At 46.5% G+C, this 26,993-nt stretch overlaps 2 protein-coding genes across 4 annotated transcripts in view; both read right to left on the bottom strand.

Annotated features, from left to right (window-relative positions):
* RSPH10B (radial spoke head 10 homolog B) overlaps positions 1 to 5,240 on the bottom strand; it is a 38,430-nt gene extending 33,190 nt beyond the window's left edge. Inside the window, exons 1-4 of the mRNA XM_080674036.1 lie at positions 5,073 to 5,240; positions 3,114 to 3,428; positions 2,514 to 2,589; positions 565 to 633 (exon numbers count right to left, since the gene is read on the bottom strand). Coding sequence (XP_080530162.1) covers positions 565 to 633; positions 2,514 to 2,589; positions 3,114 to 3,364 — 396 coding nt within the window. The 5' untranslated portion in view covers positions 3,365 to 3,428; positions 5,073 to 5,240. The remainder of the gene's footprint in view (positions 1 to 564; positions 634 to 2,513; positions 2,590 to 3,113; positions 3,429 to 5,072) is intronic.
* Positions 5,241 to 6,201: 961 nt separating this feature from the next.
* Positions 6,202 to 26,897, bottom strand: PMS2 (PMS1 homolog 2, mismatch repair system component). Of its 3 annotated transcripts, none has more exons than XM_080676358.1 (15): positions 26,771 to 26,897; positions 24,466 to 24,605; positions 23,505 to 23,591; positions 23,232 to 23,334; positions 21,920 to 22,103; positions 21,625 to 21,792; positions 20,889 to 20,986; positions 19,772 to 19,871; positions 19,316 to 19,400; positions 16,947 to 17,102; positions 15,215 to 16,055; positions 13,066 to 13,233; positions 10,465 to 10,565; positions 9,861 to 10,030; positions 6,202 to 6,907 (listed from the first exon to the last, which is right to left on the bottom strand). In XM_080676358.1, the coding sequence occupies exons 1-15, from the start codon at positions 26,791 to 26,793 to the stop codon at positions 6,764 to 6,766; spliced, it is 2,568 nt and encodes an 855-aa protein (XP_080532484.1). In that variant the 5' UTR covers positions 26,794 to 26,897; the 3' UTR covers positions 6,202 to 6,763. The 3 variants fall into 3 exon arrangements, with proteins under 3 accessions (XP_080532484.1, XP_080532486.1, XP_080532485.1); XM_080676360.1 differs by having other exon boundaries at positions 24,466 to 24,600; positions 26,771 to 26,864; XM_080676359.1 differs by having other exon boundaries at positions 26,517 to 26,817.
* Positions 26,898 to 26,993: the final 96 nt, after the last annotated feature.

The raw sequence follows: 26,993 nt of genomic DNA, 5'->3' as shown, positions 1-26,993 counted from the left end.
CTCAGTGGATAGAGCACTGGCCTGCAGACTCAAGGGTCCCAGGTTCGATTCTGGTCAAGGGCATGTACCTTGGTTGCGGGCACATCCCCAGTAGGGAGTGTGCAGGGGGCAGCTGATCGATGTTTCTCTCTCATCGATGTTTCTAGCTCTCTATCCCTCTCCCTTCCTCTCTGTAAAAAAGCAATAAAATATACATTTAAAAAAAAAAAGCAGCCAGTGAACACAGGGAGACCTGCATGGATGGCTGTAGTTTGATCTCGAAGAAATGAACGTACAGGAGAGAGTGTATAATAAACTGTTTGTAAAAGGTAGGAGAAGCCCAGGACACGCAGGTGTGCTGTCCTTGCACAGAACACAGAGCCTTCTAGTACCAGTGACACGGCTAACAATACCAGAGGGTCCCGGGCGGTACCCGGTTACTTTTCACCTTCATCCTTTGGTTCTGTGGGTTCCTTTAACCCATGTGCTGAATTACATTTATGAAAGTGGTATGTTTAATCGTGGGAGCCTGACCATTAAATCTCATAATTATAGTTTAGAACTATGACCTATTGTATGCTTTACCTCGTATTTCACTCCATCGGCCCAAATGTAAGTGCCTTGTCCGTGCATGAGTCCTTCTGAAAACATGCCCTTCAAAACAGAATGACAGCAAACCCTGGGGACCAGCCGCTGATGTCACACGCCAGCTTCCTCCCCGCTCACCCGCACCAGCACGACCGTGCTTGTCCACACGTTCGCAACGGCAGCAGAGCCCGCCTTTGAGCCGGCATCCATCCTGTTCTAAGGAGGGTCTGAGGAGGGGTCCGAAAAAACCCGGTTCCCTAGAACTTACACTAGGCAGGCAGTCCCGGGCAGTTGTTAAACGGGAGCCTGAATTCCATCTGTGTCTGCGTTTTGAGAGTTTTTGTGACATAGGAAATTGAACATGTTGTATGTTGAGTAGGAAAAATTCGGGGAACTAAAACTCATGCCTGTGGCCTCAACCACAAAAATGTGTGATCCTATAATAATCACATATGTCTCTGTTAATCTGAATGAATGAATGAATGAATGAATGAATGAATGAATGCCCTCACTGTGGCATTATCAATCAAGGCAAAACATGAAAATGCCCCCAAAGTATCCAACAACTATGGCACAGTTGAATTAGAACACTATGCAATATTTAAAGTAATTATTATGGCCGAAACCGGTTTGGCTCAGTGGAGAGAGAGTCGGCCTGCGGACTGAAGGGTCCCGGGTTTGATTCCGGTCAAGGGAGCATGCCCAGGTTGCGGGCTTGATCCCCAGTGTGGGGCGTGCAGGAGGCAGCTGATCAATGATTCTCTCTCATCATTGATGTTTCTCTCTCCCTCCCTCCCTCTCCCTTCCTCTCTGAAATCAATAAAAATATATATTAAAAAAATAGCCCCTGCCGAAACCAGTGTGGCTCAGTGGATAGAGCATTGGCCTGTGGACTGAAGGGTCCCGGGTTCGATTCCGGTCAAGGGCATGTACCTTGGTTGTGGGCGCATCCCCAGTGGGAGGTGTGCAGGAGGCAGCTGATCGATGTTTCTCTCTCATCGATGTTTCTAGCTCTCTATCCCTCTCCCTTCCTCTCTGTAAAATATCAATAAAATATATTTAAAAAATAAAAATAACGTAATTATTATGGAAGAGGGAATGGGGAGTTAGAGTTTGATAGGTACAGAGTTTGTTTGGGATGATGAATAAGTTCTGGAATCGGACAGAGGTGAAGTTTGTACAACCTGCTAAGTGCACTTAATGCCACTGAACTGGACACTTACAAATGGTTGAAATTACACATTTCATGTTATATATGTTTACCACGATGAAACAATTTAAGTTATGAAACCATGTGGCAATACAAAGGAGGATTCAGAAGTGAAAAAAGATCCAAGACGTACAAAATGAATACGCCCAGCCCTGGCTGTGTGGCTCAATTAGTTGGAGCATCGGTCCCATACACCAAAAGGTTGTGGGTTCGATTCTCAGTCAGGGCACATACCTAGGTTGCAGACTCAGTCCTTGGTCGGGCTGTATATAGGAGGCAACCAATCAATGTTTCTCTCTCACATCGACGTTTTTCTCTCTCCCCCTTCCTTTCTCTCTAAAATAAACAAACATATCCTCAGGTGAGGATAAAAAATTAAAATTTTTTTTAAATGAATATTCCCAGGTGAAAATACTGATACATCCATTCAAGAAATGAAAGGAACATAGCAAATTAAAATCATTTATGGCAAGAGGATGATGATACTGGCTTTTATTCTTCATTCTTTACTGTAGTGACCTTAAGGTTTGTACAATAAATAAAGATCAATAAAAGGACTATTTCAGTTGTGCTGAGTCATGTTTTTAGCTTAAATATGTAGACAGTGTTCAAAATAAAATCAGCAGTAAGGACTCCCAAGTTCTTTTGAAGAATCAGTGGGTTTGTCTGATGCGAATCTCAAACTATCATCACCCCATGCCTTCCTCCCCGCCCAGCCCCCGGATGTGTCACTCACGCGGTAGGTGCAGCCTCCCTGGAAGACTGCAAAGCCTTCTCCCTCATACAATCCATGGACTTTTTCCCCTTCATAGCTACAGAGAAATAAGACCCAAGGTCATGACATGAGTGAACCCAAGTGGTAGTGGGTTAAGATACATAATTAACATGAATGAAGAAGCACTTGTCACATTTATTCACCCAAGAAACACTCCCCGAGGGCCACCCCCTGTCCCCTTCTAAAAGCCAGGCCAAGAACTGTGAACTGTGACCAAGACTGGAAAGTTCCTGCCTGGGGAGCTTACGGTTCACTGAGGACAGACAATAAACAGGAAACAAAGGAACAAGAGAATTCCATAGCGAGTTCGGTTTTTGTGAAAGAAGTAACCAGGGGAGGAGGCTACACAGTTAGTCAGGGTGGAAGCCTTTCAGAGGACATGGGAGTTGTACCTAGACCTACAGGATCTGAGACAAAACATCCATTAGAAGAACGCGGGGAAGAGGACCCAGTTAGAGGGAACAGCCAGTGCAAAGGCCCTGAGGCGGGAAAGAGCCTGAGATCTCAAGTTCAGCGGAGAGGAAGCAGCACAGCCTGGACAATACCGCCCGTTAAGATCACCTTTCAATGATGAGATTGGTCAGAATGGGGTCTTCGTATTGAAGAGTGTCTTCTAACTGCTGGTTACCATTTCTGGACCCCCTTTTGGATCCTGGTTCACTTAGTCCCAATTGTGGGACAATGATCGGGGATATTACTTGTCTAGCAGAACTGCCATCTTGCTTGGAAAGCTCTGGATTATCACTGAGAGATAAGGGAGAGTGGGCAGATTTATCCACCTTTTTGTCTGTTTTTCTCTTTTCTTTCACCATTGCCTTTATTTAAGTATCAGATTCCTTTGAGAGCTGTTTGTTTCAAGTCACTGATGAGCTTTACCTGGAAAAATAAAAATCATGTCTCTAAATACTTGAGGGTTTCACTCGTGGCTGAAACGTTAGCTGTACAACCCAATGCCATTACCGTTCTCCTAAAAGCGTGAAAAATTACAATAGGTATTACCAGTTTATAAAAATAATACAGCCTCCATATTACATTGGTTGTTCCTAAATATTTTTTAAACGGGAACCACTGTTTACAAATAGTGTCCCAGTAAGGGTAATCCTGTCCATGAAAAATGGCTACTTAACCTGAGGTCTAGCATGCTGCCAGCCCATGCTGTCACAGCCTGTCTCCTGTGGCAACGTGCTCAAAGCTGATTCCGGCTCCCTGGTCCCCCTGACCAGCTGTGTGTTCTTGAGCAAGTTACTTAACGTCCCTCGGCCTCAGATACCAAATAGGAATAACAGCATCTTGTTTCCTTATGAGAATTAAATAAACTGATGCACGAAACGTTTCCAAAGCATGGGAAAGGGCACACCATCAGTAATGGAGTGATGATTTCATGTCACTTGCCTGTTTTGGAACTTGAAGTCACTGGCCCCTTACTCCCTACGCCAGCACTACCATTGACTGAGCACCCCCTATGCCAGCCGGAAACAGGGTGTCAAGGTTGAGCTGAGGGGTACGACTCCAAAGCCCTAGTGTCCATGGCCCTCTCACACCGGCCCCATGAAAGCATCCCAGTCCTGGAGTACAAGGCACCATCCCTCTGTGTGTGCCCAGAGGATACAGGGGGTGCCCGCGCACTCTGCTGCCTGCAGGGCGTCCTCTGAACCTCACCTGCTAGCTCCACCCCACCTCTAGCGCTCCTGCAGTCCTGCTTCTCTCTTCATCCAAAACCTTCCACTCGCCCTAGCCCCATGGTCGGCAAACTGTGGCTCGCGAGCCACATGCGGCTCTTTGGCCCCTTGAGTGTGGCTCCTCCACAAAATACCACGGCCTGGGCGAGTCTATTTTGAAGAAGCGGCGTTAGAAGAAGTTTAAGTTTAAAAAATTTGGCTCTCAAAAGAAATTTCAATCGTTGTCCTGTTGATATTTGGCTCTGGTGACTAATGACTTTGCCGACCACTGCCCTAGCCGGATTGGCTCAGAGGATAGAGCACCGGCCTGCCAACTGAAGGGTCTCGGTTTGATTCCAGGTCAATCCCTGCAGGCTCAATGCCTGGCCCCAGTTGGGGGTGCGGATTGTGGGGGGGGGGGGCACTCAATCGATGTGTCTCTCACATTGATGTTCTCTGTCTCTCCTCCCTCCCTTCCCCTCTCTATAAACCAATAGAAAAATATCCTCAGGTGAGGAGTAACATTAGATGAATTACTCATTAAAAAAAAAAAATCACTCTTTCAGTCTCCACCCCACCCCATTGCTGTCTTCTCAGCTGAGCAAGCTGCTCACATCTGAACTCGGGCAGGCTTTTGCTATAAAGGCTTTCTGGTCCCATATCAGTGAAATCTGAACTACAGGCAAGTTTCCTTCCTCCTGGCGTGTTTCTCATTAATCTTTTGCTGTCCTCCCTGCCTAGACACCGTGTTCTCGTAACTGTTTATCCTTTCCCCAAGCAGCATAAAAGGAGCGCGAGTTCTGAGCCCAGGGGTGCCCGAGCTTGCTGCCCTTCCCTCAGGCCCTCCTTGCCCACCACGCACCTGCTCAGGTCCTCGGAGGCGGGTCCGTTTGGCGGTTAAGTCCCTCGCAGGGCCTGGGGCGCTGGGAGCTCTCGCGGGGCGCTCCCTTGGCTCTGAACACCAGGCCCAGCCAGGTGATGCACCGCTCACCGCGGCGCGTCTAAGCCAGGCCGGCCTCCAGGCAACAGCAAGCCCCGCCCCTCCCCGCCCTTAAAGGGGCCGAGCTTCCTAGAAGCACAAGTTCTCTGCCCTTTTGCTCCAGAAGGTCAGGTGGAAATCTGGAGCTGGATGCACCTGACCTGTGTTCTCCCACCTCTGCTATTGCCCCGTGACCTCTCTCACCCTTCCTCTTCACCAAAACAGAATAATTAATTGAGGTGTTAGTTTTCCTTTGCGCTGTAAACAAATCACACAAACTTGCCCAGGGGCTTAAAGCAACACAAATTTATCGTCTTACGGTTCTGTAAGGTAGGAGTCCAACAGGGCCGGTTCCTCTGCAGCTGCAGGGGAGAAGCTGTTTTCTCACCTCTGGAGTCTGCCTTCCTGCACCTTCCAAGTCAGTGGTTGCTTCTCCCTGCACAGCTGGGAGAGGGTCCCCCCACCCATGTTTAAGTCATGGGATAGATTGGGCCCACCCAGCCAAGCCAAGGTAGGTCCTCCATTTCTCAGCTCATTTCTTAATCACTCTACAAAGCCCCATATTCAAGGGTCTGGGATTAGGACATGGCCACCTTTGAGGCCAGAAACCCCAATTTGCGGAGTTCTTGAAAACATTAAACAAGGCCCTGCAGACAGGCACACCAGCCTAAGCTTGGCACAAGAACTGGTAATAAGTATTACTTGGCTGTCTCATTACAGCGAAGGATGAATTCTAAGTTTTGGAATGGAAGCCCTCTCTCGCAGGAGGCCGAGGTCTGGGCAGGGAGGGCGAGAGCAGGGGGATGGCCTACACCTGCCACTGTACACTACCACCCCTTGGACTCCAGACGGCATTTGTAGCTGCATTTTTGGCAGAGTTCAAATGGGATGAGATTCCATGAAAAACTATTTGACAAAACACAGGGATTCTTCCACCTTCAGTACCACTCAGAGCCAGTAACTGGAATATCTTGCAGCTCAGACCCCAAGGAAACCACATCACCGCATTAAATTATGGACAAATCCAAACCTTTTATTTCCCCTTGCCTACAACAGTGCCGCACCGGCGAAGATTTAAAAATCATGACCCAGCTCCGCTTGGTCCTTTCTCCCAGCCGGAGAGAGAATCCCCACTGGGTTTTCCAGATTATTCCTTTTTTTTAAATTTTATGTACATCAGGGTTGAGAACTAGTGAGCCAAGAGGATCATAATTTTAAATATATGAAATTAAACCATCAACGACTTCATCATCATTAGGCTTCGCACTGCAGCCTAAAAAATGCTGGGCCAGAGCAGAGGCCTGGATGGCTTCCAAAGCACTCTTCCCATTTTTGAAAAAACATGCTCTTGCCTGTACACACACACACACACACACAGAGAGAGAGGCACACACATAAATACATGTAAATTCAGAACAAAAAACACTGCAGCAATAACTCCACATGGTGCAAAAAGCTCTCAACATCATTTCTGAATGGTGCTGCTACCTGCCGTTTTTTAAGCAGGCTAATTTTGAAACAAAATGGCTAAACCCTGCCTTGCAAAACAGAGAAGTCCAGTCTATAAAACAATGTCAGTTTTGAGAAATGACATCCAGATTGGCGATGTGTCTCATGGTCGGCCTGCCGTGGGGACAGTTCCAGGGATGGTCCATCTCACCCATATGGGTGATGAGTTTCTTCATCTCACTTGTGTTAAGAGCAGTTCCGATCATCACCTGAATACGAGACACAACAGTTTCAAGTGTTATTGGGTCTGTGTTAGAATAACAACTCTTCAGCCGAATTTCTCTCTAAAACAAAGCTGGACAAGGTTACAACTCAAAAACAACATTTCCTGAAAAGTCTTCCCCCAAATCACTGCCTTCTCACATCTCGGCGTCCACCTTTCTGTGAAACCCAGCCGCTCCCTGGCTCCTTCCACCTTTCCTCAAGATGCCGTCACCTGCCCAGAAGCCAACCAGTCTCAACGGCGCCAGCACAACCTCTGTGCCAGCCACCCTCACCTGTCATCTCGGCAACTGCGGTGACCTCCTAACAGCCTCCCTGCTCCCCCCTCACCTCACCCGCCGTCCTCCACTCAGCCGCCAGCGATCCCTCTGTAAGGTGTCAGAGCTCCTGGCTCTTCGCCTGAATAACAGCGCAGTGCATCGCCTGACCTGGCCCTCACTGCCTTCATGCCTGCACTTGCAAGCATATACCTTCCCTCCCCCCACTCCAGCCACACTGGCAGAGCCGGCCTCAGGACTTCGGTACGGGCTGCGCCCTCTCCCGGAGACTCCTCCAGTGTGGGCATGCCTCAGTTCCCCACTCCCTGCGGGCTTCTGCCCTAATGCCCCTGCCCCCTCAGGGAACCAGCTCTCCTCGTCTACCCCTCACCCTGCCTTTCCTCCACAGCCCCATCACTATCTGACAGATACAGGGAGACGGGTGATGGCACGCAAAGCAAGAAACAGAGGCCCTCAGAAACAAGGAGGTGGCGAGAGGGGACACGCCTGAAACTGGCCCCGGCCTAGAGGCAGGATATGGGGCAGCACTCTGCCACGTTGGAGGGACACAGACAAGTTAACAGAAACAAGACAGCTATCACTCAGGGGCGCTGCACCCGAGTGCTGGGAAGAGGCCACTTCAGTCGACGCTCAGGGCCCAGGGGCAGAGGGAGCCAGGGATGTGACGAAGGTATGTGAGGCAGGGAATCTGGGCAGAGGGACGGGTCAGCACTCGGGGCTTGAGGCGGGAAGGGGACCAGAGTGACTGGTCTGCGGACAAGAGCAGCACACGGGCTGGAAGGGCAGGATGGCCAGAGCCTGCACCCTCAGGCGGCAGAGGAGAGCCCAGGACAGTCAGCAGGTGGAGGTGTGCTGCCGGAGGACAAGAGCGGCAGCTGAATGGACCTGCAGGTGGGCATGAAGGAGCAGCCCGCTGGCTCCGATCTGAGTCACATGAAGACGTAATTTTAAATGTCTGGCTCTCAGCACAGGCCAGTCCCAACTCTCTCACCAACTCCAGCGCTGGGCTGATATTAGGTCTTCATCACAGAAATCTCTGTGGCTGGAAGTCAGGTCCCGGGCCCTATTCCCTGCTCTAATTAAACGCTTCTCTGGAGTAATTTCACCCAACCCCGTGGCTGTGAAGTACACCTAACATTTTATCTCCAGCACTGACATTTCCCCTGAGCTCGAGACTCATTCATAGGACTATTCTAGACACCCCCATTTGCCATCTAGAGGAATTCCAAATATGACACATCTAAACTGAGCTCTGAATCCCACCGGCGCCCCAAAAGTAAAAAGCTGCTGCTTTCCCCACCGCCCTGATTTCTGGCACCCCCTCGTCTATTCTCAGCCAGGACAACCCTCCAGGGGCTCCCGACACACGCAGCACCCTCAGGTCTGACCAGCACCAGCACGACCCAACGTGGGTCCATGGATGCTGGGCTTCTCTCGCCCTAGTCCCCTGCTTGGTCACTCAGACCAAGCTTTGCTCAACCCCCTGGAGCTTTCACACTTGCTATTTCTTCTGTTTGGAAGGTTCTGACCCAAGGGGCTCCCTCTCATCTTCTTCTTTTTTTTTTTTTTAAATATATTTTATTGATTTTTTACAGAGAGGAAGGGAGAGGGATACAGAGTTAGAAACATCGATGGGAGAGAAGCATCGATCAGCTGCCTCCTGCACACTCCCCACTGGGGATGTGCCCGCAACCAAGGTACATGCCCTTGACCGGAATCGAACCTGGGACCCCTCAGTCCCCAGGCCGACGCTCTATCCACTGAGCCAAACCGGCCAGGGCTCCCTCTCATCTTCTCAGGGTCAGCTCAGATGTCATCTCACCCGACAGCCTTTCCCTGCTCCCCCACCTCCACTGTTCACTTCCGTTTTCTGTGGGCACTCGCTATCCCAATACCGTTGTAATCTCCTTTCTGAACTTACTGGTATCTGAAGCTGGCGTTGCTTTGCTGTCTATTTCTCCCCACTAACCTATATGCTCCACAAGGACGAGGATCTCATCTGCATGGTGCCTCTGGGGCCCCAGCACCTGGCACAGGGTGGGCCACACAGCAGGGGCTCCAGGGGCAGGTGTTGATGGAATGGCGTCCTGGCCTTTCCAATGGGCCAGGTGATAGAGATTCACTTACGTTACCTGGACACCAGGCTAAGTGTCACCCACTGCTCCCCTCTCCGGCGCCTGCGCAGTGAGTTGATGTGCAAGGCTTCACAGCGCCCCGTGAAACGCTTGCTGGCTTCACGGCGCCCTGTGAAACGCTTGCTGGCTTCACGGCGCCCCGTGAAGGACGTGTGTGACCTGCGCAGTGCTGTGCAGACAGGGCGGCAGCAGCTCTCTATCTGCCAACGTTGTTAATATCCACAGGGTCCACAGACAAACAACATGCGTGAACAGCTAACTGCACTGGAATCAACGAACCTCTGAGAGAGAATACGCTTAATGGAAGTAGAGAAAAAGCAGTAATTATGGGGTAGAGTCAAAGGTAACGCAGACGTGGAGATGGCATGTCAGGTTGACAAGCGATGAGGGCTCTATCTGTACAATGACCTGTGGCCGTCACAGCCACACGCACAACGCTGACTGCTCAGCAGCTGAGCTGAGGACTTCTGGGGACTACAGAGGGAGCAGACCCTCGGGGTCCTGGCAGATGAGCTTCCTTTACTCACAGACTTTCGACAGGCCCTGGAGGCAAACATCTGCCTGACGCGGGAAGGCCGGCACATAACCCCAGGGCTGTCACTCAGCATGAAGATCAGCTCATCGATGTCCTGGGGTCCGAAGGTCCAATTTTTACTAGTTGGCAAGGAAATCAATTTAGCCCTTTCGGTGATGGGAGCTAAAAGAATAAAATTTGGAGAAAAAATTCATTAGTTGAAAAATGTGTTTCGTTTGAGTGCTACGTGTACTGAATATCTGACAGAGAGGGCAACCATCTTCACTTCTTATAAAACACGTGGATCTCTGTGACCTCAAAGATTGGTCCCAGCCGAAACCGGTTTGGCTCAGTGGATAGAGCGTCGGCCTGCGGACTTAAGGGTCCCGGGTTCGATTCCGGTCAAGGGCATGTACCTTGATTGCGGGCACATCCCCATTGGGAGGTGTGCAGGAGGCAGCTGATCGATGTTTCTCTCTCATCGATGTTTCTAGCTCTCTATCCCTCTCCCTTCCTCTCTGTAAAATATCAATAAAATATATTTAAAAAAAAAAAAAAAAAAAGATTGGTCCCGGCTCTAAAAGGGCACAGTTCCATGGTCTTAAGTAATAACTCACCACTCTCATCGATAACAAAATCAAAGCCATTCTTCCTGAAGATTTCCAGGTTTTCTATCAGGACGGCTTCATTGACAGCAGTTAGGTTGAGAGTCTGGGGTCTGAAAGGCACAGGAGAGTCAAACCATATCCTCAAGTCAAACATTCAGGTGTAACGCAGAAAGGAAATTAAAACAATAATGTGAGTTCTTGGATCCATTTCAAAAAGCAACGTGAGCCTTAACCGGTTTGGCTCAGTGGATAGAGCGTTGGCCTACGGACTCAAGGGTCCCAGGTTCGATTCCGGTCAAGGGCATGTACCTTGGTTGCAGGCACATCCCCAATAGGGGGTGTGCAGGAGGCAGCTGATCTATGCTTCTCTCTCATCCATGTTTCTAACTCTCTATCCCTCTCCCTTCCTCTCTGTAAAATATCAATAAAATGTTAAAAAAAAAAAAAAGCAACGTGAACAGTAACACTTTATTGAGCTATGTGCCTTTCCTGTCACAAAACTTTCTGAGAACTGCCTTTTAATTTTTTTTTTAAGTTCATTTCAGAAGTTAAAGTATAAAAGTAAGTTGCTTTTCATGAATCTGCCATCCCACCTGTCTTTTTCTGAATCCTCTCCTTAAATAAAACAATATAACATTAAAAAAAAAATGCTGTTTTTTTGTGTTTTTCCCCCTCCTCACAATAAAGACAACTGGAAAAGCTGGGTTAGGTCATTACAGGCACTTGAAAAGGGAGTGACATTTGTTTTGCACTCTACGCCTGCCTCTGCCTGAGCTGTTTCTCTCCCCACCTACCATCTGGCAATGCAGCCCTCTCCTCCTGGATTTACCGAGTCAGACAGACACTGGTAAAGGCAGGAGACAGAATGCGCAGACCCGGTAAGAAAGCGCAGATCCGGTCTCTGCCCTCGTGGAGTAATAGTCTAGTGCAGTGGTCGGCAAACTGCGGCTCGCGAGCCACATGCGGCTCTTTGGCCCCTTGAGTTTTTAGCAAAGGCCAGCTTAGGCGTACCCTGATTATGTTAATAACAATGTACCTACCTATATAGTTTAAGTTTAAAAAATTTGGCTCTCAAAAGAAATTTCAATCGTTGTACTGTTGATATTTGGCCCTGTTGACTAATGAGTTTGCCGACCACTGGTCTAGTGGGGAAGAAAGGCATTGATCAAACAGTCAAATAAATTACAACTACAACTACACTGAGAATCAGGAAGAAGAGACACCCAGTGCCCTAGGAGCAGAAAGTGAGACTTGACCTGGAAAGAGAGGGGGTCAGGAAAGGATTCTCTAAGAAAACTTTACAAAGTAGCTTATTAAAGGTCCTTCCATTGCCATTCGCTTCTACTAAAAGCAACAGAATTCGTGCATCCCACAGGAACTAGAGCACTCCTGATATAAGGAAAACCTGTGCTTTCCCAGCTCAGTGACTGATTATATGTTTCTTCACGCCGGGATCTGAGTTTATTTTGCTATGTATTTTAATTTCTCAAGTGAAAATCCATACCCTCTTCTTATAATTTTGCTTAAGAAAAGACTTCTGGCCCAGCCAGTGTGGCTCAGTGGTTGAGCATTGACCCACGTACCAGGAGATCACGGTTTGATTCCCGGTCAGGGCACATGCCTGGGTTGCAGGCTTGATCCCCAGTGAAGGGCCTACAGGAGGCAGCTGATTAATGATTCTCATCACAGATGTTCTATTCCCCTCTCCCTCTCCTTTCTTTTCTCTGAGATCAATAAACATTTAAAAAGAAAGGAAAATACTTCTGGTTTACATGGTATACCATCACACCACCCTATGGTCAGTTGCCAACATTCAATCTGGCAAAGAACAGGGAAATACAGAATCTGCGGTGACTAGCCATTAGAACTGTCTACGGTAGCTGAGGACTGACACACAGACAATGCTGCCCTGAACACACACATTCCATGTGCTATAAACAGATGTACTACATACTAAAAATTGCCTTTCATCAGAAGGGTTTTCTGGCCAACCAATGACGGACATTTTCCGGTGGCTAAAATGTTGGATACTTATAAGAACACAACTGTGTGACCTTGAGCAAGTTACTGAACCTCTCTATGTGCCTCAGTTTTCTCACCAGTGAAATGTTGACATGATAGTAACAGTGACTACCTCATAGTTTGTGAGAATTAAGTGAATTAATACACGTAAATTGCTTCAACAGTGCCTGGCATATAATAAGCACTCAGTAAATGGCAGGTATGACTATTATTATGTAACAAGTATAAAAATCTGCCCTAGCTGGTTTGGCTCAGTGGATAGAGCGTCAGCCTGCGGACTAAAGGGTCTCAGGTTCGATTCCGGTCAAGGGCATGTACCTTGGTTGCGGGCACATCCCCAGTAGGGGGTGTGCAGGAGGCAGCTGATTGATGTTTCTCTTTCATCGATGTTTCTAACTCTATCCCTCTCCCTTCCTCTCTGTAAAAATCAATAAAATATATATATTTTTTAAAAAAGTATAAAAATCTTCTGTAGGGCTGCTCATGGCAAATCTATGTGTAAATACACAGGCACACGTGCAAGCTATTAGATCTTCCATGCGGGAGGGGCAATGACCCTGCAAATCCAGAACACTGCCGTGAACCTGCCTGATGAGCCTCTGGCCCTGGAGCGCGGTGTGCTGCTGCAGCATCTCGAAGTTGTACTTCTCATCCGTGGCGTGCTGGTCCACGATGAAGAGGTCCGCGTCCAGTTTGGTGATTATAAACCCCAAGTTAAACTGACCGATGACTTCCATCTCTGCAAACATCGTCTTACTGCATGGAGAAAACGTTAATTGTGAGACATTTTAAAAGACTACTTTTCGGATGAAAAAAAAAAAAATCAAGAACCACAATAACAGGTGATCAATAAGTGCTTGTTGAATTAATGAAAATCTCTTTTTAAAATCGCAGTTAACTTCACTTTCCGAGGGCTGACAGCATGCAAAGGTAAAGGATAAGCAGCTTTTATTTGGGGCACCCAACGTGTGCTATCAAGCACACACCTGCTGTGACTGTGTGTGAGTGTACGCGCACCTGAGAGAACCGGGTTCTCTTCACCACATCTGAGTTTACAGTTCCGCCAGAGGACATGCAAAGAAATTCACCCCAATTAACTACACACTCCTGAAAGGAAATATTTCCTTGAAGACCTTTCTCAATGTAAGCGAGGCACTATGAATAGCAAAGGAATTACACAACATAAAAGTCTTGAAGAATTTATACTCTAGCCCAGCTGTGGCTCCGTGGTTGAACATCGACCTATGAACCAGGAGGTCATAGTTCGATTTTGAGTCAGGGCACATGACTGGGTTGCGGGCTTGATCCCTGGGCGGGGAGGAGGGGGTTCAGAAGGCAACCAATCAATGATTCTCTCTCCCTCTCCCTTCCTCTCTGGAATAAATACGAATATATTAAAGACAAAACGAACTTATATTATAAATTAGGCAAAGCCTATGTGGTCCACACGAAAAGTGTTACAACAGTTCAGTGTCATTACACACCTGTACTGTGTTCAGTCAACCGCAAGGCAAAGTTTAAAAAGACAAAAGTGAAGAATTTCAGAATTCAGCATTTTAACAAGTCACGATGTTGTACATGATTACTGACAGAAAAAGGGGGCAGTGTTTTCTATTATCGTATTATTAATATTTTTCTTTTTCTTTTTTTAATATATTTTATTGATTTTTTTACAGAGAGGAAGGGAGAGGGACAGAGAGTTAGAAACATCGATGAGAGAGAAACATTGATCAGCTGCCTCCTGCACACTCCCTACTGGGGATGTGCCCGCAACCAAGGTACATGCCCTTGACCAGAATCGAACCCGGGACCCTTGAGTTTGCAGGTTGATGCTCTATCCACTGAGCCAAACCGGTTAGGGCTAATATTTTTCTTTAAATTGACTCCTTTTCCTTAGCCTTATCCTGAGTGATCTTCAAACCACAGGTTTGACAATGTGTATTTTTCCTAATACACACTAAAATGGAAAACAGCAACATCCATCAAAAGTGCCATGAATTCCTTACGGGGGAAAAAGTCGCTGTGGGCTGAAAACCTTAAGAGGAATGAAATCAGGATCAAGGCACCCACTGACTTGGACTGGCAGACAGGACACGCAGGCTAAGGACATCCAAGGGGAAAATTCTCGCATGGTTTTGGGCAGCAGAAAGAGTTCTTTAGAGCAAATGTATCTGGTGGATGGGCGAGGCAGGGAGAAGCTGGTGAAGGAGAAAGCCTTGCCAGGGATGCGCTGGTACGGATAACGGCTGCTTTGTGGAATCAAACTGGCTCCAAATTTAGAATCTTCTAGAGCAGCCGTGGGCAAACTACGGCCCGCGGGCCGGATCCGGCTGTTCTATCCGGTTCTCTTGCTCTCCCCTCCGCTCCTTTACTTTGAATTTATATTAGTTCACACAAACACTCCATCCATGCTTTTGTTCCGGCCCTCCGGTCCAGTTTAAGAACCCATTGTGGCCCTCGAGTCAAAAAGTTTGCCCACCCCTGTAGAGGAAAATGGGGCAAGTCTGACGTTCTGAGATACACGTCTGTGGTGCACGGAAGACCCCAGGGAGGACCACCCCGACAGGCCGCAGGAGCCAGAGGACCAGGCGCCGGTGCCAAGGCAGAGCCACACTCAGGCCTGGCCCAGAAGAGACGCCATCACAGCAGAGCACCAACACCCAGAGGAGCAAAATCTGACGCTGGAAGGATCGGCCTTTGGCTCACGCACACCCCAATGAGCAAAGATATTCTTTACCTTATCTCCTTCCTCAGTTCCTCTTCTGCGGCTTGATTTTCCCCAGGACAAATCTTTGCCCGGAACCTCCTGTAATTCTGCTCGCTTCTGCGCTGCTCTTGGTGACGTAACCGCTTTACGCGTGTACTTAAAGAACTCAGGGAAAAGTCCAGGGGCACGATCTTCTTGTTAATTTTAACAGCGACGTCAACCTGAGACACTGGCACGTTCTGCATATTAACCGACTTCTGAGGGATGTCAGAACTTAAAGGAATTCCTTCTTTCTTAAGACGCTTGGTGTTTGAGAGATTCGTTGGCTGAGGCCACGTTCTAAACATACATCCACTGTCTTCTGGTTCTAAATGGCATTCCAGGTCTGAAAAACGTGGCCCAGTTTCAGGCAACTTCTCGCACGACTCCATCTTTTCTTGTGAAGACCCGTCTTCCGGGGAGCTGGCTGCTCGGTCACTGCTGGAGTGACTGCCCATGTCCGGGGTGCTGAACCCCTCCTCTGAGCCTGCGGAGGTACTGCCATGCCCTGAGTCCCTCTCCGCCTCCACTCTGTCCTCATCTGGACTCATCCCCGCTCCTGGAGGGCCGGACCAGCCTGCGCCTGAGCTGGGCGTCTGGGGGCAGAGGGCGTCTGAAGGCCTGGAAGACGGCACGCTTCTCTTCTGTCTCGGAGAAACCTGTCTGTTCTGCGGCCTGTTCTCTGCTGAGTGGCGAAGAGAAAAGGCCTCCCGCAGCCTGGAAATGGTCACCGCCCTTCTCTCTTCTCCTCGCGTCCCTAGCGAAGCGGGACTCCCCTCCTTCTCTGGCAGAGGCTTCTCCGTCTCTGCCCAGCGCGGTTTCAGTAAGTGACCTAGGCACAGAGGAGCGGAGGAGAGTGTCAGGAATAAGAGGAACAGCGCCACAAAAGAGGATATACAAACTGAGAAAGAATGAAAACTGTTCGACATTCACCAGAGAGACAAATGAAAAACTCAAATGATGCCCAGGTCTGCTCACCAGAATGGGTAGAATGAAAACAACAAACATTCACGCGGACAAGGATGGAATGGGGTGCTTCCACATGGCTGGTGGTAGTGAGGCTGACACACTCTGTGTAAAGCGCTCTGGGAGTGTCCCCCAAACCTAAACATATGCTTGCCTGGGACCCAGCCTCGCCTCTCCCGGCAGAAACGCTGGCCTATACTGGACAAAGCCATGGACGAGGGTGTTCACCACAGCTCTGTTCATTATAGCCCCACACTGGAAACTACCCAACTGAAAGGGCCTCCAAAAACTCCCTCCTCCCTCAAAGGAATGAGTAAATGGGCAAAAACTGTCAAAATCAACTTCCTCAGAACTCTGAAAATGAAAAGGCTTGCACAGCATTCAGCTGAGTTCCAGTAAAAACACATCTGGTGCACTAAGGTGCACTAATAATGGTGACTCATGTTCTTTCTTTCTTTTTTTTAGAGAGAGAGAAAGAGAGAAATATGAATTTGTTGCTCTACACATTCATGCTTTCATTGGTTGCCTCCTGTATGTGCCCTGACCGGGGATCAAACTTGCAACCTTGGCGTATGGGGACAGCACTCCAACCAACTGAGCTCCCTGGCCAGGTGCTCCTGTTCTTTTTAAACAGATTGCTTCCCAGTGAGTAAGACACATCTTTTCTATCTAGAAGAGACTTTATTTCCTGTCAAAACAAACAAAGGAAAGTATCACAACAGCTATGCTAAGCTGTTGATATACTTGAAGTTTTTACCTTCAATATCCAGCAGTGGCTGCTGACTGACATTCAGTTTGCTGACATCACTATCGAACATTCCTATCAAAGATGTCTTTAAAACTGCCAACAGAAGCTTCTCCTCTTGTAGGAAAATTTGCCTTTTATCTGGAGTAACATTGATATCAACACATCCTAAGGCAAAAAAAAAGAAAACACACTTACTGTGTTTAAATTCACCTATGACAACGGAAATTCCCCTGCCTACTATTTTATTCACTTGTACTGACCAAATGTACTATTAAAGACATTACAGTGTCCAAATTATTATTCATAAACTATAAAATTAGATCCTTCAAATAAACAAGGAAAAGATGATCAATTTTCTAAATAGAAAAAATATGCAAAGATTTGAATGAGTAAATTACAAAAGAAAAAGAATAAATAAGCACATGAAAATCCTATATAATAAAAGCCTAATATGCTAAGTGTCCAGTCGGCCGTTCAACCAATCAAAGCATAATATGCTAATGATATGCTAAGGCCGGTCAACCACTTGCTATGATGTGCACTGACCACTAGGGAGCAGACAGTCGACCAGTCAACCAGTCACTATGATGTGCACTGACCACCAGGGGGCAGACGCTCCGACCAGTAGGTTAGCTTGCTGCTGGGGTCCAGACGATCAGGACTGAGCAAGACGGGCCGGACACACCCTGGAGCCCTCCAACGCTCCCTCCCCAGCTGGCCAACCTCCATGTCCCTCCCCAGCCCCGATCAAGCACCGGTAGAGTCCCTAGGCCTGACCTGTGCCCTCTCACAATCCGGGACCCCTCGGGGGATGTCAGAGAGCCAGTTTCGGCTAGACAGCGGAACAAACAGGGAGCGCTGCTTAGCCAGAAGCCGGGCTCATGGCTGGCGAGCGCAGTGGTGGTGGTGGGAGCTTCTTCCGTCTCCACAGCAGTGCTAAGGATGTCTGACTGACGGCTTAGGCCCACTCCCCACCACTGCCACTGCGCTCGCCAGCCGTGAGCCTGGCTTCTGGCTGAGCGGGAGCCCTCGGGGGAGCGGGCCTAAGACATCAGTAGGACATCCCCCAAGGGCTCCCAGACTGCGAGAGGGTGCAGGCCTGGCTGAGGGCCACCCCCCCCCCCCCCCCGGCAGTGCACGAATTTCATGCACCGGGCCTCTAGCGTATAATAAAACTGCAAACTAAAGGAAGACGTCACTTTATCACCTACCGAATTTGGTTAAAAAGTGTAATACCTAATACATTGTTGGTAGATGTATAAATTGGTACACCACAATCATTTCCACTAGTGCAGTAATTCTAATTCTAGGAATTTATCTAAAGGGAATATCAAATATATAGATAACGATTTAATTATAAGGACAGTATTTAAATTTCCAAAAACTGAAATAAACAAAAAAGTTTAAGCCCTAGCTGGTTTGGCTCAGTGGATAGAGTGTCAGCCTGTCGTCTGAAGGGTCCCAGGTTCGATTCCAATTAAGGGCACATGCCCTGGTTACGGGCTTGATCCTCAGTGGGGGGTGTGCAGGAGGCAGCCGATCAGTGATTCTCTTCATTGATGTTTCTATCTTTCTCTCCCTCACCCTTCATCTCTGAAATCAATAAAAATATATTTAAAAAAAAGTTTAAAATGAAGATATATCCACACACTGGAATATAATAAATGTAGCTATTAAAATCATTATGTTTCTGAATAATTTTTAATAACATAGTGAAGAAAATGTTTATATCTAAGGAAAAAGCGTACTATACAAAATTACCCAAAATTCTTTTCTCACCCCAAAGTATGTGGATATAGAGGTCATTACAAATTTTTAAAGTGTGCACATATGTATTTTCTAAGTACTTAGAAAAAATACTGGATAGCAATAAACCAAAATTTTAAAAATCGTAAGAAAAATATGTAATAAATTATTTTCTAAATTATTTTCTCCCTTGGTTGACATGAAAAAGGCACATTTTTCTAATAATAGAATTAACACAGTTTCAAGTAGAAAGCAGAAAAATCTGTATTAAGAATGTAACAAATAAAAGTCCGTAAAATAAAATTGAAAGCCTGTAAAAACAAAAACAAAAATGGCCCCAGCCGATTTGGCTCATCGGCCTGCGAGTGAAGGGTCCCGGGTTTGATTCTGGTCAAGGGCACATGCCTGGGCTACAGGCTCCACTCCCATCCCCAATTCTCTCTCATCATTGATGTTTCTAACTCTCCCTCCTTCTCTTTTCCTCTCTGAAATCGATAAAAATATATTAAAAAATACATGGCCATTAATTGTTACTGTAAGAGTCTGTTTCCAGTCATATCAGAGCTTTATACTTTCATAGTATTATTTTAGGAGTAAGTCACCGATTTTACTGAAATGTCAGTGGAACTTACCCGAATCAACAGAAATATTAAGAACAACAAATGGGTACTGATGTCGATTATACATGTGATAGACCTCGTTCACAAGTCTGGAAACCTACAAACAAAACAAAGATTAGAAAAAAGTAAGTGTTCACTTTCCCCAGGGTTCTAACAACATGCTATTCTAACCCACCACTAAAGGGATACCTTTTTAACAGCTTTCGTGAGGTATAATTGGCCTGCAATAAGTTACACATATTTAAAGTATACAATCAAGATAATGAATACAGCCATCACCCAAAAAAGATTCCTTGTGCCCCTCCATCATAGATCCCTAAGACTGAATCTTTTTCCAATCTAAAGATGCTCTTGAAGAAATGCCAAATATTGCAGGTGCAGTTTAAATACTCATAAAACACATCCAAATGGACATAGAAATGTATTTGTATGACTTTTAAAAAAACTTGCACAAAAATTTTTAAATACCTTTGCTGGGTCACACGGTCGCCAATTGATAAAAAAGAATTGTCTGTCCGTTGAACTCCGTCCAACACCATGAGTACAGTGAGAGATGAAACCCGAGATACTGCTCAGTGTGAACAAGGGCAGGAGGCCAGAGTGAAAAGGATTAGAAACACGTAGGATATGGCACATTCTTAAAGTAGAAAAGAAATAACATAACACCTGGTGGCCTGCAACGAAGTACTAACATTTCAGTTAATGCTAAGCACCTGTGTTCCATTCCAGTGAGTCACGAGAAGGACACAGACCTTCTGGAAGGCTCGAATGCTCCGGTAGAGCAAATCCACCACAGGCAATGCCATGGGTTCAAAACGATTTGCTTCAGCTCTCCTCTCACCTTCCCTATTAGATCCTGGGCCTCCACACAAGGAGTGGGTCTCACTGCAAACTCACATTCCAGAACCTTCGTGCTGTCCCACCCAGGGAATCCGACTATTTGTCACCAGGATCTCTGCCCACATTCCCTGCCCTTTTAAAATCTGCTCTGTTAGCAAACGTGTATCTACTGAGGTGCTGGTAAGGTGCTTATTCCACCTGAGATCAACCTCAGGAATACTTGCATTTCCGTAAGAATGATGCCTTAACATCTTTAATTCCAGGCAAAGGCCAAAGAAAGGCAAGTGGAGGGAGAGTAAGCCATGCAGGCCCCACAGGCCCAGTCCTGCTTATGGAAAATGTCTATTGTTCTTAGATTAAAAGTAATGATGCTGGACTGGACTTCGGGTAAGGCATGAATTAAAGGAAACACAGCCTCCACTGCTCTCTGCCAGATCCCAATAAAGTAAAACATTATACACAAAATAATCTTTTTTAATTTTTCTAATTATTCACCAAACGTAACCTTTGCTACAAAGACTAATTCAACAGGAAACCCTAAAACACACCAGTTACCCAGAATATTGTTAATACCCAGAATTAAGTAACTGACTCCTTCATCTACATCTCTTTCTCAGCAGTAACACTGCTTACAGGTTTATAATGGACAAAAGAAACCCAAAGCCTTAAAAGCACTATCTTTAAACAGAAAAAAACTCAAGAAAAAAATACTTGATTGTCACTTTCCTGGAGACAATCTACTCACCAAAATTGATTTTGCAGAGCATCTGAGCAGCTGAGCCCGAACTCTTCACAGACGCTGTCACTAGGGGGCAGCTGAACAAAAGGGATGAGGCTCTGCAGCTAGAAGAAACGGGAGTCAGTGATTTCCTGGCAGACAGAGGGGACCTACTGCAGAAAGGAGGACGTGAGGGTTCTCATGTTTCCTTTCCTAGCCACCCAACCACAGCAAGAGCAAGAAGAATTTCGTCAGCTGCTTTTTGCACTAAATTTTTACTTTTCTCTAGAAAGAAGAAACTTAGCTCCTGCTTATCCATAATCAACGTATTGCCCATAATACTTGATATATTTTCAGACAGAGAGTCAAAGTATTATTTTATTCTCTACAAGAGTGAAATAAGCCCTAACCGGTTTGGCTCAGTGGATAGAGCGTCGGCCTGTGGACTGAAAGGTCCCAGGTTCGATTCCGGTCAAGGGCATGTACCTTGGTTGCGGGCACATCCCCAGTAGGGGGCGTGCAGGAGGCAGCTGATCGATGTTTCTCTCATCCATGTTTCTAACTCTCTCTCCCTCTCCCTTCCTCTCTGTAAAAAATCAATAAAATATATATTTTTTTAAAAAAGAGTGAAATAAAAACTCTCAGAATTCAACATTAATTTTTGTGACAGGTATCCACTAACATCAGTTCTCCGATTTTATCCTCCATTCTATCGTAAAGGACAATGGAAACCTGCCTTAATCACTAGAGCAGTAAGGTATACCTGTTTCTGCCCAAACACAGATCCAATATTGTCCCTTATGCTCGAGCTTCCGCTTGTGCCCACCACAGGCTGTCGTTTTCCTTGTCCCACCTGATTGGTGCAACTTACACGGATGCCCGAGGAAATGATACAGTACGCGTGGAGGACGTGGACCATCTTGGCAAATTCCTGTTTAAAAAGCACAGGCATACGACTCCATAAGAGAAAAAGTAAGAGAGTGAAGCGTTCTAGCAGATCTTCTGCTGTGGGTGCTCATAACAGTCTCAATGCTTCTGGGGTCCTGAACTGACCGCACCTTTTTAATATTCCTTTGAAACTCCTTATGGCGCACAGGCAGTGTGTAAAACAGCTGCTGGACACTGACTGTCGTCCCTCTGGGCCGTGGGTATGGGGTTTTCTGGATAATTTTCCCATTGTGATCAAACACTAGTCGAGTCCCAACCTTCACAGACGAGTGGCAGGTAGAAATGGTGACGTCACTGGAAGAGAATGCCAGGCGTGGCCTGGTCAGTCAGAAACTCACTGGTGTTGGACATCAGGACATCACACACTCACTTTCTCACTTCTGTTCTCTCAAGACTCTAAGATGATGAACCCTCTGCGATAATCAAGAGAGTTCAAATGGGTGAAGAATCATCATAAAATCTAAGGTATGACAGAGAGTTCTGAAAATGCTTTTTGTTGATTTATGGTAAAAATATGTTTTTATTGATTTCAGAGAGAGGAAGGGAGAGGGAAAATGAGATAGAAACCGTGATGAGGGAATTATTAATCAGCTGCCTGCTGCATACCCCTCCTGGGGATGGAGCCCGCAACCTGGGCATGAGCCCTGACCGTAATCGAACCATGACCTCCTGGTTCATAGGTCGACGCTCAACCACTAAACCACACCAGCCAGCTGTAAATGCTTTGTTTTGATAAAAACTTTGAAATTTGCCTTTTTGGTTAAACTGCAAAAGAGTAAAAGATCTCAAAACTTATAGAGTCACAAATAAAAATTCCTTTCTGATTTGTTACTAGTGTTCTGACAAAAAATTTTAAAAGGATCCAAAAGATATTATAGTTCAAAAATTGAAATGAAAACCAATAGCATCTATAATTTATTATCTCTGCTATTTTAAAATAGAGAAGTCAGCCCTAGCTGGTTTGGCTCAGTGGATAGAACGTCAGCCTGTGGACAGAGGGGTCCCGAGTTCGATTCTGCTCAAGGGAACATACCCGGGTTACGGGCTCGATCCCCAGTAAGGGGCGTGCAAGAGGCAGCCAATCAATGATTCTCTCTCATCCTTGATGTTTCTATCTCTCTCCCCCTCTCCTTTCCTCTCTGAAATCAATAAAAATATATATTTCTTTAAAAATTGAGAAGTCATTGCTTGACTAAGGATAACAATGTTTTTTACAATACTATTTGCTTCATTTCATTCACTCATTGCTTACATTTCAGAGGCATTATCACTTAGATTGATAGTGAGATAACAGAATGCAGAAGTGAAAAGTTGAGACACTCAGACAAGAGGTGTAAATAATAATGGTTCTAATTATGCTTTTTAATTTTCAGGAAGATGTTTTACAAAGAGTCAAGTTAGTAGATAAAAAAATCGCATCACCTCAGTGCACAAAGTGAGCTCAGAGCTTCCCCCCGAAAGCCGAAAGTTCCAACCTGAGTTAGGTCAGCAAACTCCTGAATCTTAGAAGTGTGATGTTTCAGAGCTGGAAGAGAGGTGCAAAGTGCGGCTCAGGATATTTGAAGGGGTATAGCAATGGACAGACACAACGCCCACCCAAGTAACTGGCTTTGAAAAGCTGTTTTAGTGTTTACTCAAAATTTTGAAATATTTTGCCCACATATTTTAAAATAGGGTTAGAAAAATTCAACTTACTTAAGCCTTCAAAGTTTGCTTCTTCTACCCCACATCCATTGTCTGAAACTTCAATGAGATCCACCCCATAGTCTTTAAGCCTTAGATCTACGGATAAAGTATTTATTTTTCAAAGAATTGATCTATGTAAAAGCCTTATATTGACAGTATTTATAACATACATAGGCAAATTTGAGTCATAACTGCACTTATTTAAATGTACTATTGTCATTTTATTTTTTCAAGTCCTTTGCTATTTACTAGCACTAATAAAATAGTTTTGTTTTTATTTTTTTCCTTTCCTTTCTCTCTTTAAAAAGAATAATTTTAACATACTCATTAAAGAAAACAGGCTTTGGCCTAGCTCGTTTGGCTCAGTGGATAGAGCATGGGCCTGCGGACTGAAAGGTCCTGGGTTCAATTCCAGTTAAGGGCACATGCCTGGACTGCAGGCTCGATCCCTAGTGTGGGGCATGCAGAAGGCAGCCGATCCATGATTCTCTCATCAGTGATGTTTCTATCTCTCTCTCACTTTCCCTTCCTCTCTAAAATCAGTAAAAATATATATTTTTTTTTTAAAAAAAGAAAGAAAACAGGCTTTGTAATCAGACTTCCTGGGGTCATATTTTACTAGCTTTATAACCTCAAAAAGAAAAAAAGTAAATTCCTTGCGCCTTAACTTCCTCCTTTGTAAAATAAAGGTAATAGTTACAATAGTAATAATTCCTATCTCGTAAGATTATTCTGCAGATTAAATAAGGTATCCCACCCATAGTTCTTAACACAATGTCTGCCTAGCACATAGCAAGAACACAATAAAAGTTAACTGCTATTATTATTACTACCTAGCACATAGTAATTTACTTTATTAACTAAATTTAAGTTAAGAATATAATTAAGTGTTTTATGACAGTGACAAATGTTACATGAATAAAACAGCATAAACTGGCTATTTCTTGTGGCTTAAGTCTCCCAAACTTACCAATATTAGTGGCACCGGCATCCACGCTATTTTCTACCAACTCCTTCACAGCAGAACTTAGACTCAGGACCACTTGCCCAGAACAAATCTGATGGACCGACCTCCGATCGATAGGTTTGATGACCTTAGCAAGTTCTGTACTAAAGAAACCAGTCACAAGAAACAAGGCAGGTATGCATTTATGTATTTTCAAGGGTGGGAAGTGATTCCTCTCTGTTAATAGTTAACGGGGCTAACGTGTTCATTTGTTGTACAAACATATGCATTTGTTACATTCACAAATATTAAATGTTCTACAATTCTTAAACGTTTGTCAAAAAATCTTCTGACTTGCCGAAACCGGTGTGGCTCAGTGGATAGAGCGTTGGCCTGCGGACTGAAGGGTCCCGGGTTCGATTCCGGTCAAGGGCATGTACCTTGGTTGCGGGCACATCCCCAGTGGGAGGTGTGCAGGAGGCAGCTGATAGATGTTTCTCTCTCATCGATGTTTCTAGCTCTCTATCCCTCTCCCTTCCTCTCTGTAAAATATCAATAAAATATATATTTTTAAAAAATCTTCTGACTAGACACTACGAATGCAATAGATATTTAAAAATCTAATGATAGCCGAAACCGGTTTGGCTCAGTGGATAGAGCGTCGGCCTGCGGACTGAAGGGTCCCGGGTTCGATTCCGGTCAAGGGCATGTACCTTGGTTGCGGGCACATCCCCAGTGGGGGGTGTGCAGGAGGCAGCTGATCGATGTTTCTAACTCTCTATCCCTCTCCCTTCCTCTCTGTAAAAAATCAATAAAATATATATAAAAAAAAATCTTTAAAAATCTAATGATACTGGGATGTACATGGAGGAGACACATGTGCCCCTCAACCTATGGGTCAATAGTTTCTTGCAAGGATGGGGATCTTCTTTCTTGAGGAGAGAAAGCAACACTTCTCACACAATTTGCAAAACCAAGAGTATGATGGGAAATACAAAGTGCTTATGTCAAAAGCAAAGCCATCTGAGAAGCTGGGTGCCGGTTGTAAAACTGTTCCCATCGCTGCCTTTGAATCCCTACTCCAAGTCCAGGCTGCCAGCTGCTGCCTTGAAGGCCCTCAAAGTTCTGGCTCTCCCAGCTTTTTTTTTTTTTTTTAATCCTCACCGGAGGATATTTTTCCATTGATTTTTCAAGAGAGTGGAAAGGACAGGGAGAGAGAGAAACAAGGAAACATCAAAGTGAGAGACACATCCATCGGTTGCCTCCTGCATGCCCGGCCCAGGGCTGGGGAGCCTGCAACCGAGGTACATGCCCTTGACGACGGGAATCGAACCCGGGACCCTTCGGTCCGCAGGCCAATGCTCCATCCACTGAGCCAAACCAGCTAGGGCTGCACCTGCTTTAAGAATTTTCCAACCCTGTTTGTCTCCACTTCCTCCCTACTCCAACCCATCCTCCATGCTACCACCACAGCTACGTTATAAAGCACCAGTCTGGTCAAATCATTTTTTCTGCTGAAAAACTGAATAGCGTCCCACTGTCTGCTGTATGAAGTTGAACGTGGAGTCCTAACTGAACCCAGTCTCCTTCACTTGCTCATTCTCTCCAGCCCTCCCTTGGACACGTCCCCCCTACATTGTGCTCGCTGCTCCTGGTCTGTTAGCTCTCTCTGTCCAGACGGCTCCCCTCTCCCTCTCCCGCCAGGCAAACCCCTGCTCATCCCAAGACCGCATTCCCTGTGTTCATGAACTTAACAAGTCCTAGTAAACGGGGCGAGAACTTGGGTGGAATAGAGCACAGGAGCCCGAGGCCTCAGGTCCATTTCTGGTATTTACTTTGAGGGGTGGGGAACTTGGGAACTTGGGTTCGGGGATCTGACATTGAATGCAGAGAACCCGCCGAAGATTCGCTAGCCCGAATTCGGCGTAGCTCGCCTGCCAGTAATCGCATTCTCAAGCAGGTCAGAGAGGTTCTGCATTTTTTAAACGGCGGCCATGCAAATTAGCATATCCCTCGAAGCTTCCTCCAAATAACCTCAATTTTTCCCCCCCAAAAAAGAGAGAAACCTTCAGTACACTGGGACTTCAGGTCCGTGGACGTGTGGCGGCGTCTGGGCTCAGCCTGCCTGGGAGCGGGCCGATCCCCCCGCCGCCCTGGCCGCACAGTGCTCCCGAAGTGGCAGCGGTCGGCGGAGCGCGCTGAGGAGCGCTCTCCGGGGCCTGCTAGCCTGCAGGATCCCCAAACGCCCTGGTCATTTCTCCCTCCTTTGCAGGAACGCCGTGCGCCTTCAAAAGGGCGACGGCGAGGGGAGACTGCAAGCACCGCTCACCTCAGCCCTTCGGCTCGTTCCATGGATGCAGAGCCTGACGCGCCCTCGGACTCGCGACAGTTCCTACCGCCGCTCCCACGGGTGCCCCTCCCCCGAGCCGCCCATTGGCTGCTTCTGAAACTGTGCCCCACCCCTTCCGGGTGGGGCGGAAACAGATGCTCCCATCTCCTTCTCGCTGATTGGTGGTATGAAAAATAGGGGTCGTGACGTCAAGAGAGCCCGA

This window comes from Plecotus auritus (genome assembly GCF_963455305.1).
Source record: "Plecotus auritus genome assembly, chromosome: 6".
Classification (NCBI taxonomy): domain Eukaryota; kingdom Metazoa; phylum Chordata; class Mammalia; order Chiroptera; family Vespertilionidae; genus Plecotus; species Plecotus auritus.
Note: the sequence above shows the minus strand (reverse complement) of the source record. Positions and strands in the feature narration are given on the sequence as shown.